General features: G+C 39.6%; 1 protein-coding gene across 4 annotated transcripts in view; it reads right to left on the bottom strand.

Annotated features, from left to right (window-relative positions):
• Positions 1 to 893: 893 nt before the first annotated feature.
• NAALAD2 (N-acetylated alpha-linked acidic dipeptidase 2) overlaps positions 894 to 17,884 on the bottom strand; it is a 41,841-nt gene continuing 24,850 nt past the window's right edge. For all 4 annotated transcript variants that reach the window (XM_067466514.1, XM_067466515.1, XM_067466516.1 and 1 more), the window contains 11 exons: positions 15,592 to 15,677; positions 13,866 to 13,985; positions 11,231 to 11,313; positions 10,404 to 10,467; positions 9,647 to 9,714; positions 8,004 to 8,095; positions 6,354 to 6,444; positions 5,671 to 5,935; positions 4,069 to 4,150; positions 3,095 to 3,187; positions 894 to 2,086 (listed from right to left, as the gene is read on the bottom strand). In XM_067466514.1, the coding sequence (XP_067322615.1) occupies positions 1,897 to 2,086; positions 3,095 to 3,187; positions 4,069 to 4,150; positions 5,671 to 5,935; positions 6,354 to 6,444; positions 8,004 to 8,095; positions 9,647 to 9,714; positions 10,404 to 10,467; positions 11,231 to 11,313; positions 13,866 to 13,985; positions 15,592 to 15,677 (1,234 nt within the window). In that variant the 3' untranslated portion in view covers positions 894 to 1,896. The remainder of the gene's footprint in view (positions 2,087 to 3,094; positions 3,188 to 4,068; positions 4,151 to 5,670; positions 5,936 to 6,353; positions 6,445 to 8,003; positions 8,096 to 9,646; positions 9,715 to 10,403; positions 10,468 to 11,230; positions 11,314 to 13,865; positions 13,986 to 15,591; positions 15,678 to 17,884) is intronic.

The following is a 17,884-nucleotide window of genomic DNA, read 5'->3' as shown; positions in this document are numbered from 1 at the left end:
GGGCAGGCATATTAGGCAGCAGAGTATCAAAATGCCTAACCAGAAACGACTTGTAGTTAGAACTGAATGAATATGAAAAGAAACAAATTGCACTGGGCTTCTGATGAAATGCTGTTGGTAAAGTTAAACTATATATATATGTAAAGGGTGAAGCTTTTGGAAAACTGATTTCCTTTGTTGAGTGTAGCACTATAAATTGCTGACAGCTGTACTCTCTGCTGGAGATGTGTTCAAACTTAGCTCATTCCATAAATGAGAATCTCAAGCTTGGCTTGAGGCATATTAGCAATGAGCTGTGTTCAATTAAACACCAGAAATAGTACTAGTGTCAGAACAAGGAATTGTTTTCAACAGATTGTGCTTAAGATGTAGTTTGAAAATAAAGGTCACTGGTTCCATTAGTTGAACTACTTTTGAACCAAAATAAAATGGGAAGGAACATACAGAAGGATCCACCCAGAATGGGGAACTTGTAATAGGATGCATCTTCTCAAAGTACACAGTACTGTGATCATCTATGTTCAAATGTCCTTATTTGGTATGAGTAATTATTCTGTTCCTCTAAAGTTAGGATCTGAAGATAGGGCTTTACAGTAAAAATCTACGTTTAGCTTCCATATTTGTATATTTTGTATGTTTTATCTTGCCCTTCCTCCACTGAGCTCTGTGCGCAATTCTACCCATCTCCCTTCCTGTCAATATCATCCACAACAGTATGAAAGTAGTATGTAAATGACTACGGTAACACATTTCATCAGTTGTATCTGCTGCAGTAGACTCAGCCTACAAAAGATCGGGCTACTTCCTTTCAGTTCGTCTCAAAGGTATTACGGCATCCCTTTTCTCTATTAAAACAAGCTAACAAACCTATCTCTTTGAGGTAGATAAGGCCAAGAGGTAACATGGGTGAGTGCAGATTTGCAGAACCCAGTATCTCAATTCTAGTACACAGATCTTAAACACAGATCTTAAATCACAACTTTCAGAGGGGATTGAGAAGATGAAGCATTTGACAACTTGCTAGCTGAAGCATGACATTTGTGAGCAGGGGGAAGCTGATCACTACTATTGTTACATGGTGCTTTTAATCAACACACACGACTGGGTGTGTTGACACCAGCATGCCAATACTATGTCCGAAGATGGCATATCTATAACTCCGTAATGCAGATAATTCCTATCTTTATAGTAGGCTAGCACTGACCCTTAGGGGAGTGGCATTATAGTGGTTGAACCTGGTGATTTAGATTAAAAGACCTTATTCTAAGAATCCAATATCCTTTTTTACGAAATTATTATCAGATATTAAACCAAGCCTTCCTTGCTGCGGCCCTCAAGTAACTATTATACATGCTGTCATAGAATAAAGAACTTGTTTTCTTCATAAGCAATAGCATTCAGTGAAGATAATCAGAAGCAAATAGTTGGATTAGCTAAAAGAAATCTGTCTTCAGAAGTAAACTAGTCTAGTTTCTCCTGGAAACTGACCATCACATTTGAAACCAAAGGTAGGAAAGTAGAACGGAAGGAGTTTATGGTCAAACTTTGTAGATATTCCTTATTTGTACAAAAAAAAATTGGAACGAGATAAAGAACATGTGGGTCTCCAGAGGATGGGTTCCTGTGAGTATCTCTGTAGATCTTAAGAAGCTATTTCTTGATTTAAGATGTGGGCTTGCTGGCTGATATCTGAAAGGAGATGGGCTGGAGATGTCCATGTCTTGGTCCTTTCAGTTGCAGTCAACATAGGCATGGTGTTGAGCACCAGCATTCACACAATCCACATCCATGAGATATGTAGTAGTATGTAGTTTTGTTGAAAATTCCTTATGCTTGTAGAATGGTCTTTTTCCTAGTTGTGGAGTTCAAATAGTGCATCTCTGAAATATTCCTATTCTAGATCACAGCTTTTAATGTCCCTGCAGCAGCCTGCACTGTGAAGGCTGCAATGGAAATCTGCCTCTTGACTTCATCCCAAGCTTTATTTTGGTCTTTTCTGCTATCAATGTCAAACATAGCATCGTAGATCCCAGGGAAGGACTCTCCTGCATACTTGTTGTGACTGCTTGGAGCAAATATGATGTGTCTGTGAAGTAAAAGGGATACAAGATAAAAATAAAGTTTTTGCAAAGAAAGCAATTGTAAAGTTCCTATAGGACCCTTTAGCAAACTTTCTTTGGGAAATATTGAGAAATATTGAAAAACAAAGGCTTGGGTCCTATAGTACTTTCCAACTGCAATAGACAAATTTAAATCAATGAGCTTTGCCTATGTGTTGCCCATTAAAAATGATACAATGAGTCTGTTCTAGTGTGATGTAAAATGAGTGTAGAGATCATGTTTAGGTAGGAAAAACAAAATGCACAAATATATAGGATGGGTCACACTGATCTTGACAATGGTGTCTTTGAAAAAGATCTAGGGATCTTAGTAGACTGAGCTAGAAACATTAGTAAATAGTGTATTATGGTGGCTAAGAAAGACCAACAAAATTCTAGACTGCATCAATAGGAGTATGGTGTCCAGGCTAAGGAAAGTAATAATACTGTATCTGCTTTAGACATGTTCCATCTGGAATATTACATCCAGTTCTCAGCATTACCATTCAAGGAAGTTATTCACAACCTAGGAAGTGTCCAGGGGAAGGCAACCAAAATGGCACAAAGCCAGGAAATAAAGTTCTAGGAGTGACTTAGGTGAGGGGGTGTGTTCATCTTCTATCTTCAACATGATAGCCTTCCAAATATTTAAAGGTGGCTGTCATCTTTAAATATTTTCCAGACAGCCTTCTCTAAATATTTGGAGGGCTTTCATGTTGAAGATGGAGTAAGCTATTTGTCTACTGCTCCAAACTGCATCACGAACGAATGGATTCAAATTGCAGGAAAAGAGATTCCACTCAAATGTTAAGAAAAAAAAAACCTTTCTTTAGCTTTAGTTGCATCAAAGTAGTTACAGAATAGGGGGGGGGGGGGGGGAATAAGCACTCCCAAGGAGGAATCCTCCCAACGACATTTTGTGTCCTTCGCAAAATGTAGGCTATGGTAATAGGATGGCTTTATAAATTAAACTTCCCTCTACTTTGATGGCTTACCTGTAAAACTGCCTGCCTGGCAAACCAAGAGGATCAATGAAAGATCTCTCAAGAAGCATCAGCTGATCATTCATGCTCCTCATGGCTATGGGCCTATAAGAGATGGATATGACAGAAGCACATCAAACATCACATATGGAAGACACTTTATTAGTTTTGATGGGTACACAAAAAGCAAAAGATGTTAAGTAACATCTAGTCTAAGTGAATCTTTTTCAAATGGTTCTAGAACCACTTACCCCTCCAAAATTGTGGGGACCATTCATATTACACAATTATAGCACTATGGTTCCATTTTAACCTCTATGATTTTGTTCTAAGGAATCCTGGGATTTGTGGTTTGGGAAGGAGCATTTAGAATTCTTAACCAGAACACTCTTAATACTTCACCAAACTACACATGGCTTGATTGCATGTGCTGTTCACATTTCAAGCTACAAAGATACTCAATTTTAAAACCATATTAAATTTGCCACGACGTTCAGTCCTGCACATGTTTACTGAGATGTCCCATGGACTTGAATGGAAATGATCCTCAAGTAAGTAGGCATAGAATTGCAACCTTAGTTGCTTCTTATTGTTGTTACATGTCATCAACTCAGATTTGACTTACAGCAATTCTATGAATGTGAGACTTCCAAAGGGTCTTGGTTCAACAGCCTTGGTCACATATTGTAGCCTTATTCTGCTGTATTTAACATCTGTCTGTGCTTGTTATTTTTGCTTTCTTAATATTCAGCTCTAAGCCTGCTTCTGCCCTATCTTTCTTAACTTTGGTTGAAAATTTTTCCCTTATAAATAAGGTCCCTTTTGTTCACATTACTCTGTAGTGTTGTTATAGAAACAACCAAATATATAACATGGATCCAAATAAATAATTAGCCTTGAAGTATATTTACTTAAATTTAGAACACAAATGTCTCCCGTTGGCAAAACAACACTTTTTTCTCAAAATAAAAAAGAAAGAACCTTACTCGTTTTTATCAAGCTGTAACAATCTGTAGTGAAAATCCATTGCTTCATCTGTAAAATTAGACACTGCAGAAAAGAGGGGAGCTGCAAATGCAGATCAAGAAAAATAAAATGTTTGCTTCTGCAAAGAGTCAGACCTACATTTGACAATGCAAAGAATTCCAGGTTCAATATTCAGCATCTCAGGTGCTTCCACATTATAGATAAAGAACTGTGATTCCACTTTAACTGTCCTGGAAACATCATATGGAATCCTGATAGTATGTAGCAAACGAGGGAAATAATTATATTGGATCAGCCAAAGATATTTTGGTGTCTGTGAAATACATGATAAGCTAAAAATCTACCTTGACTCTGCCCCCAAGATTTCTTGTTGCAATTCTCTTTTCTATACCATCTGTAATTAAAAGTAACTTTCTCAATCTACCAATGGATAGGACCAGTCCTGTACATATCAGATTTTTGGGTTCTGATCAGAATTATGGTGGGATTTTTCTCTCTACTATAATATATGTTTGAATGGGGGTGGTGAATTCTCCCTCAATCCAAACAAAGTTTCTGCTTGAAGCTGGAGAATCTTCCATTGGGTGATTCTTCTCTTACCTTGAGCAGAGCTTGGAGTAGATCAGTGGTTCTCAACCTGTGGGTTCCCAGGTGTTTTGGCCTACTTCTCCTAGAAATCCCAGCCAGTTTAGCAGTTAGGATTTCTGTGAATTGCAGGCCAAAACATCTGGGGACCCACAGGTTGAGAACCACTAGAGTAGATAGCAGATAGTCCAGGTGCTCCCACAATCCCTGAAACTGGACAAAATGATGAGACTGCTGAAAGTTGAAACCCAAAACACCTGGAGGACCAGAGTTTGAGAATCACTAGTCTACAGCAATGCTTTTGAAGCTATCCAATGTGGTAGAGACTTATTATACATTTATACACATTACATGAAATTGTTCCATTTTCCCCTGGAAACTGAACCAGGACCAATAGAATATGGCTTAGGAACCAGCACTTATCCATTAACCACTACTTTGACCAGCACTCGTCTACAAGACCCCATCCATTTCTATGGACAGCACTCTTTTGGCAACTTATGACGTAGTAATGATTGCCCAGAATTGCATAAGGAGGTATTTAGTACCTCCCTGTTGAACTGTTTTCCTAAAATGTGCAACCGCTCGACAGCACCTGCAGAGCTCCACCTAGCTGATGAAAAGAACCACAAATTGGCTGCAAATATCTCCAGAAATACCTCTTTTGAATAATCACCCTTATAAAAGCTATCACACTCCTGGACCTGTCAAATGGTATGTTCTACCATCATCAAATGAGATCTTCGCTTACAATTCCCTGTCTGTTCCTAAGCAAGAACAGGTAAGCAATCATATAAAGCATTTTTTGTTGTGTGCCTTCACATCATTTTGACTTATAATGACCCTATGGTGATCCTATCACAGGGTTTTCAGGGGTTGAGAGTATATGACTCACCAAAGATCACCCAGTGGATTTCATGGCTAACTGAGGAATCAGATTCTAATTTCAAGAGACGTAGTCCAACTCTCAAATCAATTAATGCATCAATTCAGATCTGGATTTGAGTCAAACTTACCAAATGATACTTTGTACATCTCAAGTTGTGTTTTGTGTTTCATGGCCAAATTGTAGATCCCATTGGCATAGATTCTTAAAGCTTCCGCATAATCTGGACAATGCAGAGGAAGGACCTGGGAATCTGCCAGCTCATATACCAAGGCCGCCCGCACTTGAGCAACAGCAAGCTGCTTCTTGAATGTAGGGTCATAAAAGTCCTCAACCAACTCAAAGGTTTCATAGGTGCTGTGGTAAACTGGATAGTTACTGAATTTGTCCACTTTCTGTCAAAGAGATTAAACAAAATGAGACATGAAGTTGTCACATCCTTCACTGGGCAGTGAGTTACAAACAGCATACACCCACATTCTGCTAATTTAAGTCTCCTTTAGGAAAGGATGGGAAGAGTTTTGCTGAGACTCATCACAGTTTGGGACTTCTATGTAAAATTCATAGGCAGTTTTGTGCAGAAAATAGCACTGTCTGCATACTTTGTAGTCTGGGAGACAAAACAGAAATATAGAAAAACAGACAAATAAATCCTTCATCCTTTAAAAGAAAGGATGCTGGAAGAATGAGAGGAGCCAGGACAGAGGCAGAGAGCAACAGAAGTCGTCTTTCAATACCCTTCCAAAATCACAGCCTTCCAAAAATAAAACCCCAAATAGTGGTGTCAAATTTTGGATCAGCAGGTCAGCTTACCCTATTCTTAGTATAGCGTGCTCTTCCTGACGCAATCCCCAATCGCTGGAAATAAGCTTCAAAATCACTGCCTGATCCAAGTTTGTTTATCCTGGCCAGAATGGGAAACACAAGAAGCTGCTGTTAAACCTCTTGCAATGCCAAGTTAAATAGCTTTGGAGCATGGTGTCAAGAACAGGAAGGCCACCCTTTGAAAATGGGAAGGTTGCTCAAAGGTGATCTAAAATTGGCTACTTTTATATGTTGTTGTTATTGTTGTTCATTCGTTCAGTCGTCTCCGACTCTTCGTGACCTCTTGGACCAGCCCACGCCAGAGCTCCCTGTCGGCCGTTACCACCCCCAGCTCCTTCAAGGTCAGTCCAGTCAATTCAAGGATGCCATCCATCCATCTTGACCTTGGTCAGCCCCTCTTCCTTTTACTTTCCCCAGCATAATTGTCTTCTCTAGGCTTTGCTGTCTCCTCCTACTTTTATATGTACGTGCCTTCAAGTCCACCTGTCAACATATGGCAACTCCATGAATTTTTGAGGGTTTTCTTTGACAAGGAATATTCAAAGGTGGTTTTTGTAGATCCTTCACATAGAAGTATAGCCTACAATACTTGGGATCCACTGGCAGTGTCCCATCCAATTATATCAAAAGCTTACCCTGCTTAGCTTCGAATATCAGACAGGTATTCACATTTCCAAAATCTGTCAGACAGATAAAGAGCAACGACTATGGATTCTAAATAATAACTTTTTCTTGGGAATTGAGGGGAGCAGGTGTATCTAGAATGAGGAGTCTGGTTTACATCTATTGTTTACCTTCACTATATTGAATGCCTAAATGAAACAGCATTGTTTATAAAGAAGTAATGAGAAATGATATGAATTGCTAGAATTTGACAGTTTACACATACCCACAAGTGACCACGTGATATACATGTATGTTTCAATTAGATTATGATTAATTGAAGCCAGGATTTGCATGGTAAAATTCTAGGATTTTTGGATTAGCAGGGGCAATGACGACTTCGGCCATCTTTCTTTATGCTTACTCATCCCCTATGAGCTTACAGTTAATCCTCATACTAAGCTTGTAGGGAACAGAGGAAGCTTTCCAAAACACATTATTTGATTTTGAGCTACCCTTGTTATTCTTCAAAGTATTTGGAGATAATTTGGTTGGACTTTTGTGCCTTCAAGTCACTTCCAATTTATGGGGAATCTATCATGAGGTTTTCTTGGCATGTATTGTTCAGAGAGGATTTGCTTTCGCCATTCTTTGATTCTGAGGTATTGTGACTTGCCCAAGGTCGTACAGTAGGTTTCCATGGCTGAGCAGGGATTCAAACCTCAGTTTCAAAAGTCTTAAACCATTACACTAAAATGGCTGTTTTGTAATTTGGTTATAAATAGGCAACCAAGAAGCATTCACTTCACAATACTCCTGCTATGGAAAAATCATTAATGGAAAATCAAGAACCATTAGCAAAATACCTATTCCTAGTGAAGATGAAAAACTTTCTGGAACTCGTATGTGTTGGTGTGCATTGTAACATGAACTGAAGGTTTTCCACTTTTCTGGAGGGCTATGGTGGTTGTCATGACGGGCTGATCATCAAAATTTATCTTTACACCAACAGAACTGGACAAGGAAGTATCTTACCTAGGGAGATCCCTATTTTGTGGAGATGGATCTTTCTCAATCCAGCTTTGATAGAGAGATTTCCCTTCATATCCTTCATCAGGGCTTGAGATCTGGAGAGAGAAAAAATATGCTGGAAAGATTATCACCATACCCAGATATACAAATACCATATTATTATGCTACCTCTTAGGCTTAACTTGCAGATTTTTTGTCCTTGTGTGCCTTCAAGTCATATTATAGGGTTTCCTTGGCAAGAGCTGCTCAGATGGAGGTTTTCTTTTGCCTCCAAGAATGAGAGAGTGTGACTTGCCCAAGGCCCTCTAGTAGACTTCCATGGATGAATGGGGATTCGAATCCTGGATTCCAGATCCATAGTCCGAAATTAAAACAGCCACACCACACTGACACCCATCACCTGCAGATACCCATGCCCAAAGTGTTAATATTAAAGAGCAAGAGTAAAAACCATGCAACCAAGTGGGAGTGGCTATGAAGACCATCATGCTGCCCCAAGCCCATCATTTGTTCGATGTGTACTTTAGGCACACATTGTATGTGACTGTAATGGTATGAAAGCAATTAATGCACAGTGTTGAAGCAGAGGAACAGCATATTCAGTATTACGATGCCTGGAAATTAAACCCATCACAACTACCAATCGTAGTCAAATAGAAAACTTCAACCAGAATTGAGAGGAAGGCTGAGACCCTGAATCTGCTATATGACCCCAAGGCAGCTGTTTATGTTTTCAAAATGTCATTGCTCATTGCTTACACACAAGTATAATATGCCGCTCAGCAGAGATGTGTGAAACGGATGAAATCCAATTAGTAATTTGTTTTGGAGATTCAGATGGCCCCCACTTCATTTTGTAAAGATTCAGAGGAGTCCCGTTTCATTTCGTAATCCAAAACTGTAAAGCTTCGTAATTGTTTCATTAAGATTTGTTCCATTAGCAGCAATGGGGAAAATTTCAAGGCTCATTTCTTCATTGTTTTTACGACTATTAGGATGAAACATGGCATGTTTGTAGGTATCATTTACAATTTTAAGCCTACCAAGTTTCAGAACATTTGATCATCCACCAATTTTAAGGAAATTTTAAAAGCTTGTTACAAATGTATTTTTTTAAACCTAAAAGAGATATCCCCTTGAATTTCTTTCTGCACAATGGGATAACATAGACAGGCATCAATCATGCAAAGTTTCAATTCATTTGCTAAATTTTAGGAATTTAAAACGGGGTTGTTGTTTTTTTCAAAAAACACAGCTTGAAATTACTTATCACTCCAAAAGTTGCTGGGGCTTCCATTTCTTTTCATCATGCTTCAGAGGGGTCCTGTTATGATTAGTAATTCAGAGATTTGTAATAACAAATCATACAAATCTCCAAATGACAAAACAGACCTCTGAAGCTTTGCACAGCTCTATCGTTCAGCACTCCAGGAGCCATTCTAACCACACTTTAGAAAGAGGCAATATGTTTAGGACCAGGCTGCAACAATGAGTTTGAAGGCCCTTATCGAAAATATTTTCTATACACACATCTCTCTTGGACAAGTAGTGATGCAAGATTTGCCTTTTTCTAGACCACAAGAAAAATCAGAAGAAAGCTAGGAGGAAAAAGAGCAGGAAGAAGAGATGAACTAGACTAGTTGTACCTCTTTTGTCAGATTATACACCAACTGATTGAGAAGGGGAGTGCAGTCAACTCTTAATGTGTAGTTGCCTAAAATCAAAACATAGATAGGAGTTGCTTTCTTTTGACACTAATGGGCCATTCTTTTTTAGTCTACCAACCATGCATTGTAAATCTTCTGGGACGTAAGGAGATCTTGAAAGATAACTCCTTTATCTTGAATGAGCTTCCTTTCTGCCTCTCCAGAGAATATGAACCAATGGATTCAAGTTACAAAAAAGAACAAAAAGATTCTACCTAAACTTTAGGAAGAACTTCCTATTTTTTTTGCTGCAAGAACCATTCAACGATGTAATAGAGTGACTTGGGTGGTGATGGATTCTCTGTCTTTGAAGGTATTTAATCTGCGTTTGGATGGATATCTCTCAAAGTATTTTTTTTTTGTGTTGGAACTGATAGCTCCAGTCGCCCTGAGTCTCCCCTCAGGGGCGAGAAGGGCAGGGTAGAAATATAGGAAATAAATAAATAATTCCTCCCAACCTTTATGATTTCATGAATTTTATTCAAATTACAAAAGATCTGATAGCTGTTCATCTTGACACAACTCTTCAACATCCCAGGTGAGCAACTAAGAATGCACAAGAAGGCCATTTATATGAGCAGTCAAAGCTTCACTTGAATTAGCTAAGCAGCAAGACTCACAATCTCTCCAAATGTTAGCCTTACAGAACTGAAACCCATAATTTGCAGTTCTTCAGAGGTAGTCAAAGAACATTCACCTTCGATAGAAGAATCTGTGTTGATGTAAGCCACAGCTCTTGCCTGAAGAATCTTGGCATTCTCCTACAAAGGCAATCATCATCATCATCATCATCATCATCATCATCATCATCATCATCATCATCTATATAAATAAAAATGTAATGTTCGTTTGTGGTATTAACAGAACTCAAAAACCACTGGACGAATTGATACCAAATTTGGACACAAGACACCTAACAACCCAATGTACGTCCTTCACTCAAAAAATGATTTTGTCATTTGGGAGTTGTAGTTTCTGGGTTTTATAGTTCACCTACAATCAAAGAGCATTCTGAAACCCACCAACAATGGAATTGAACCAAACTTGGCACACTGTTCTCCCATGACCAACAGAAAATACTGGAAGGGTTTGGTGGGCAGTGTCCTTTGGTTTTGGATTTGTAGTTCACCTACATCCAGAGATCACTGTGGACTCAAACAATGATGAGTCTGGACCAAACTTGACATGAAGACTCAATATGCCCAAATGTGAACACTGGTGGAGTTTGGCGAAAATAGATTCTTGACATTTGGGAGTTGTAGTTGCTGGGATTTATAGTTCACCAATAATCACAGCATTCTGAAACCCACCAACGATAGAATTGGGCCAAGCCTCCCATACAGAACCCCCATGTGGGCTACAGCAGGGGACGGCTAGTAATAATAATAGTAGTAGTTGTTGTAGTAGTACAGGAATTATCAAGGTGATAACAGGCAATATCAAACAGTAAGGCCAGTCTTGACTATGGGGAAATATAGTCTTTACTGAGCATTAAACATATTTTGGGCAAGGGCATTTACTTACCTCTGCCCATTCTGTTGAACCTAATAACCCAAATTCCTCTGCATCCCAGCTGGCAAAAATGATAGTTCTTCTAGGTCTCCAACCTAGATAAATCAAACAATTGTTTTTTTTTTCCTTTTAGGTCTTCATTCACCAATAGAATTTAAGGTGATCATTTTCCCAAGATGACTTGAGGATTCAAACTTATATGTAATGCTGCTTACTGTTAGATAAATAGGAATAACATTTCAGCCTGAATTCATCTTAAAATGATCTTTAAATTTTAATACAATTGCCTGGAGCATTTAAAGACCTATCCTTGAACAATTCTGTAGAGGTATCTATTTCCGATTGTCTTGTTTGTGCAATAACGCCATTGCTTCCTCAGATAACTTTTTGTTTATATTCATGGATTTAATATTAAGTTTCAGATAAGTTCATTGGACAAAGGTATGTTTGCTGAGTAAATTATATCATTTTATTGAGTAATAAAGCTATCCAAAAAAGAAAATAAATAATATAAGCAAAATCAGATATTTGAACATCCGGTCAACGCTTCCGACACTGATAGTAACAAAACTACAAAAAGGTTATTACTGAAATCATACTCTTAGTCTAAATATGGTATAATAATAATAATCATCATCATCATCATCATCAGCATCACCATCTCCCAAAAGGGACTCGGGGCAGCTTACAAGGCACTCCAAGTACAGCATATAATATAAAACGATACATGAGTATAAAATAGTATCATATAAAAATTATAAAAACAACACATAAAATAAAGCAATACAATTTAAAAATGCAGGTCTTCTGTAGTTAAAACTAGCTGCCATCAATTCACAACTGAAGTGCCAGAGTGTCAACCTCATATGGGCCCATTTCAGCCTACTTAAGGCCAAAAGCCTGCTTAAAAATCCATGTTTTTTGGGCCGGACTGGAAGAATTCAAGGGTGGGGGCTAACCTAATCTCTTTTGGGAGAGTATTCCAGAGCTGGGGAGCCACTACAGAGTAGGCCCTATTTCTTGTCACCATCAACTGCACTTGAGACGGTGGTAGGACTGAGAGAAGGGTCTTCCCTGCCAATTTCAAAGCCTATATGATTAGCCACACCTGGTATATGTACAGGAAAGCTCCACTTCTGTGATGAGTTAGTTGAAAAGTGGAATCTAGGTTTTCTTGCCAATGCAAGACTAAACACTAGATGGCACTGAGTCAACCCAGCATGCAAAAAAGGCAGCAACAATAGTCAAAAAAGGAGACTAGAAATCAAAAGTATGGAATATGGCTATAATTTAGAGCTGTCAAAATAAAGGAGAACAACAAAACACAAGTCATTGAAAAGCAGGGGACATCTGTACAGCATGTTTTCATTAAGCTATGGAAGTGCTGCTTTAAACAGGAATCTCCTAGGTTAGAGCATGTTCATTGTTCAATACCATTTCAACAGTCATGGCTTCTTTTTATAGAATTTTGGGATTTGGAGCTTCCTAAGAGACTTGGAGTTCTCTGCTAAAGTGAATTAACTTCCCTTAGCAAGAGTAATAGAGTTCTCTAACAAAATGTTTAATACCTCACCAAGCTACAGAACCTTGAATTCTGTAAGACAGTGGTTCTCAACTTGTGGGCTCCCAGATGTTTTTGTCTTCATCTCCCAGAAATCCTAACAGCTGGAAAACTGGCTGGGATTTCTGGGAGTTGTAGGCCAAAACACCTGGGGACCCAAAGGTTGAGAACCACTGCTGTAGGATGAAGCTATGGTTATTAAAATAGCATCAAATTGCCGTAACTGGGAATGTTTTAGACAAACTTTGACCAAGAGAATCTCTGTACAGTACTTCTGGGGAGGTCCTGCTCTCGATCCCACCTCCTTTGCAGTTGTGACTGGTGGGGACGAGAAACAGTGCCTTTTCAGAGGTGGCCCCTTGGCTATGGAACTCTCTCTCCAGTGAAATTAGATCAGCTCCCTCTCCCTTAACCTTCAGGAATAATTGGAAAACGTGGATGTGGGACCAAGCCTTTGGACAGTAGTCCTCAGTGCAATAAGTGAATATGGAATAGTGCAATTTACAACTGGAATGGCTACTGGAATATGCCTGTGGATTGCGTGGTTTTAATTATTTGGTTTTAAGATTGAGATTTTTTAACTTTCTGGTTTTAATAAATATGTTTTGTTTCTTTCTATGTATATGTTTTGTTTCATTCTAAGCTGCTCTGAGTCCCTGTCAGGGTGAGAAGGGCAAGGAATAAATACAGTAAATAAATAAATAAGAAATAAAAAGGTATAGGTTTTCCCTGACATTAAGTCTAGTTGTGTCCGACTCAATTTCTCAGCCAAAGAGCCGACATTGCCCGTAGACACCTCCTAGGTCATGTGTCCAGCAGGACTGCACCATTCCCTTCCCACAGAAGCAGTACCTATTGTTCTACTCACATTTGCATGTTTTCAAACTGCTAGGTTGACAGAAGCTGTGTCTAACAGTGAGAGATCACCCCACTCCCAGATTCGAATTGCCAACCTTTCAGTTAACAAGTCCAGCAGCTCAGCGGTTTAACCCACCAGGGGCCCAATATATAAATAAATACAGTCAATTTCATATTTTATAAAATATCTCTTCAATCTATTTCAAGTTTTCTTTGTTACTCATTTACCTTGCTTTACCATCTTGCCAAAGCTCCTTGCAACTTCCTGAAGAACAGCTGCCCCCGTGGTTGGGTCGATGCCACCAAACACCCAAGAGTCCCTATGGCCACCTAAGATGATATACCTATCTAAGGGAAAAGATAGAGGAAGAGGAAGAAATTCAAACAGCTGGATCTAACTCTAAATATATTTGTCAGCTTTTTCTTTCCTTGTTCAGATCCATAGAAAACTTTTATTCATTTAAAGACTGTGTTGTCGAAGGCTTTCATGGCTGGAATTATTGGGTTGTTATGTGTTTTCCGGGCTGTATGGCCATGTTCCAGAAGCATTCTCTCCTGTCGTTTTGCCTGAATCTATGGTAGGCATCCTCAGACATTGTGAGGTCTATTGGAAAACATTTTCATAGATTCCAACAGACCTCACAACCTCTAAGGATGCCTGCCATAGATGCAGACAAAACATCAGGAAATAATGCTTCTGGAACATGGCCTTGCAGCCATGAAAACACACAGCAACCCATTTAAAGACTGCTTGAAATGGTTTGTAAGATTTGGTTTGGTTTTTTTCTTTTTTTTTAAAAAAAAAAAACCCTCTTAAGTTATGTCTTAATCTTGAACATATAAAAAAAAGAAACAGCTACAAGATACAGTATGCCCTTAGTCCACTGGGATTTGGTTCCATAAATATTCAGGTGCCATGATTTATATTGGCGTAGTCCCATATATAAAATTCCAAAACCAAACTTTACTTTTGTTGCTGTTTTTTTTTCTTTAATATTTTCAAGCTATGGACAGTTGAAGCCATGAATGGAAAATCTATGTATACGGAAGGCCAGCTACCCATAGCAATATATTTTTTAATAAAAATAGAATATTGAGATTCAAAACAATCAAACAATCAAAAGAAAATACAACATTATTACACAAAGAAGATGGCATAAAAATATTCCATTATCATCACCAAGATTTTTCTCATCATAGGATACATCCACACTGTAGCATGCAGGTCATTTGGACCACTTTAACTGCCATGGCTTAAAGCTATGGAATAATGGGACTTGTCATTTGGCAGACACCAACAGTCTTTGACAGAGAAGGCTAAAAACCTTGAACAACTCCCATGGATCCATAACATTCTGCTATGGCAGTTAAAGTGGTGTCAAATTGCATTAATTCAACAATGTAGGTATGTGTGTGTGTGTGTATCAGGAGTGACGAGAAACTGTAAGTCACTTCTGGTGTGAGAAAACTGGTCATTTGCAAGGATGTTGCCCAGGGGATAACCGGATGTTTTGATGTTTTTTACCATTCTTGTAGGAGGCTTCTGTCATTTCCCTGCATGGGGAGCTGGAGCTGACAGAGGGAGTTCATCCGCGCTCTCCCCGGATTCTAACCTCCAACCTGTCAGTCTTCAGTCCTGTTGGCACAAGGGTTAAACCCATTGTGCCATTCAGGGCTCCATAACAGTGTAGATGCAACCACAGTTAATATTCAAGATAGCTAAAGGAATTAAATCTCTGTGCTCCTTCCAAAAAATTGTAGAAAGACTGCAACACTTAACCAGTTTATTCATCTTAGGCCTCTAACCATGATATGACAGTAGCCCACATTCATGTCCCATACTGTCAAAAGGTCATCTAAGGGGAACAAAGAGTCAATTGGGAGTGGGACTTCTGTCATTTCCAAATTCATTTCAGTTTTACATTCAGAACACATCAAAATCAGTATTACTCACCAGGTTCAATAGCTCCTTTAATCGTCCCAATAACATTGTATATTCGCGTAATCTGATTGACAGTATGAATGTGCATTTGGACTTTTCTAAAGATGAAAATAGGGGAAAATAATGTGTGAAAAACCACATGAAAGTTAACCAAGCTCACCAGATTCAACAGATAAATAATAGCAAGTGATGCACTAGTTATTACATGGAACACGTTTGGTGCTACTGCTAAGGAGAGAAGGTAGGTTTGCCTTTGCTGTCTTTTGTAGAGACAGAAAAGGCAAAGGTGTCCATGACTGAACAGTGGTTTGAACCCTCATATGCTTAGTCAGATATATTCAGAAGAGGTTTGCCATTGTCTTCCTCTATTTATTTGTCGCGTCAGGACAACCAGTCATATTATATTACATTTCTAACAGAACAAACAAACAGACAGAATACACAATTTGTGAGTTTGGTAGTTGATTAAATGTCCTTTGACCAGTATCTGGCCACTTGGAGTGCCTCGGGTGTTGCTGCAAGAAGGTCCTCTATGGTGCATGTGGCAGGGCTCAGGCTGCATTGCAGCAGGTAGTCAGTGTCTTCCTCTGAAGCTTAGAGAGTATGACTTTCCCAAGACGATCCAGTGGGTTTCATGGTCAAGTAGTAATTTGACCATAGTTCTCCAGAGTCATAGACCAATGTTCAAACCACTGTAGACACTGGGTCCATGTTTACACTGCTACTTGCAGAGTAATCTAGGCTAAGCTATCACATCAAATGGACTATGCAAGTATTGGGCTGCAATTCCCACTCTGATGTTGCCTAGCCAGTGGCCACACATGTCCCTGTTTTCATCTGTGATATGTCGAAGGGTATGATATTTATTTATTTGCTGTATTTTTACCCTGCTCTTCTCACCCAGAAGGGGACTCAGAGCGGCTTACAGATTGTGGCAAAATTCAATGCCTCATTATATGTACAAATAATAAATATAACATATACAATTCTGAAACAGTTAAAACATATAAATGCAATAAAACAAATTAAAACATAGTTTCCCAATCACTCTCCCCCCAGGGCAAACAAAAGCCTGCTAGTAAAAGTGGTCTTATGCATTATTACCATGGGGTAAGGAGATATAAGGTACTAGTCTAGAAGGCTAAAGGACTAGGGTACAGGTGCCACAATTTAAGCAAGACCTTAAAGTGCAGGAGTGCTAAGGTGGAATGAGAATGTGGCTTCAGGTTCCTCATGTGTAAGCCCCAGGCTGGGCAGGACAACAAAGCTGGATACCAAATGCTCTGGCCCCAGGGTCTCTCCTGCAGCAGAGACCAATAAAGCTCTCCCACGCCTCTAGGTCAGACCTTTTATGTTCTCTTTTGGAGGCTTCTGGTTCAGCTGGCTGGAATGAGGGTGTGGCTGCAGGTCTCCTCGTGGGTAAGCCCAGGGCTGAGCAAGACAGCAAAGCTGGATAACAAATGCTCTGGCCCCAGGGTCTCTCCTGCAGCAAGACCCAATAAAGCTCTCCCCAGGCCTCTAGGTCAGATGTTTTATGTTCACTTTTGGAGGCTTCTGGGTCAACTGGCTGGAATGAGGGTGTGGCTGCAGGTCTCCTCGTGGGTAAGCCGAGGGCTGAGCAAGACAGCAAAGCTGGATAACCAATGCTCTGGCCTCAGGGTCTCTCCTGCAGCAAGGCCCAACAAAGCTGATATGTGGTGTGGGAAATTTTCCTTGGAAAAACAGATCATTCACTTCACATCTCTTCTTACTGAAGGCTCATCTACATAGGCATGAAAACCCAGACTCAGCCTGAATTAACTCCTAGCTGTCTTCACAATGTTCTTGCACTTCCAGTGAGTATCTTATACTAGGTTAATCTGATTTTGCCCCCACTTCAGACACTCGGGGGATGCTCTGGAGTTTGTTTGAAATTCTGGAGCATTCCGCAATTTTGGAGCCGTGATGACAACTGGATTAGGTCTGATGTGGACTTGCCCAGTATCCACACAAGACACCATAGCCATGTCCTTATCAACAGAGGGAAAGAGATATGGTTCATGTCCCTGATGCCATCATTATCACTCCCAGCCAGCCTTAGTACTCCTGCCTTCTTCCCAATTGTGCAGTCATCTCTATTAATGTCAGCATGGGGTGCCCACCACAGCTAGGAGTTCACACAGAAAGAGCTCTGTGGCCAGCTAAGAGTAGGAATAATGAGGTAGGTGAGGTAACACAGTCTTGGCCCAGCTGCACCATCCATCATCTCAAGAGGATGGGTTTGGCCACCTTCATGGCATGTCCAGAGCGTTTCTGTTCTGGACTG

Source organism: Anolis sagrei, chromosome 3 (genome assembly GCF_037176765.1).
Source record: "Anolis sagrei isolate rAnoSag1 chromosome 3, rAnoSag1.mat, whole genome shotgun sequence".
In the NCBI taxonomy this organism is placed as follows: domain Eukaryota; kingdom Metazoa; phylum Chordata; class Lepidosauria; order Squamata; family Dactyloidae; genus Anolis; species Anolis sagrei.
Note: the sequence above shows the minus strand (reverse complement) of the source record. Positions and strands in the feature narration are given on the sequence as shown.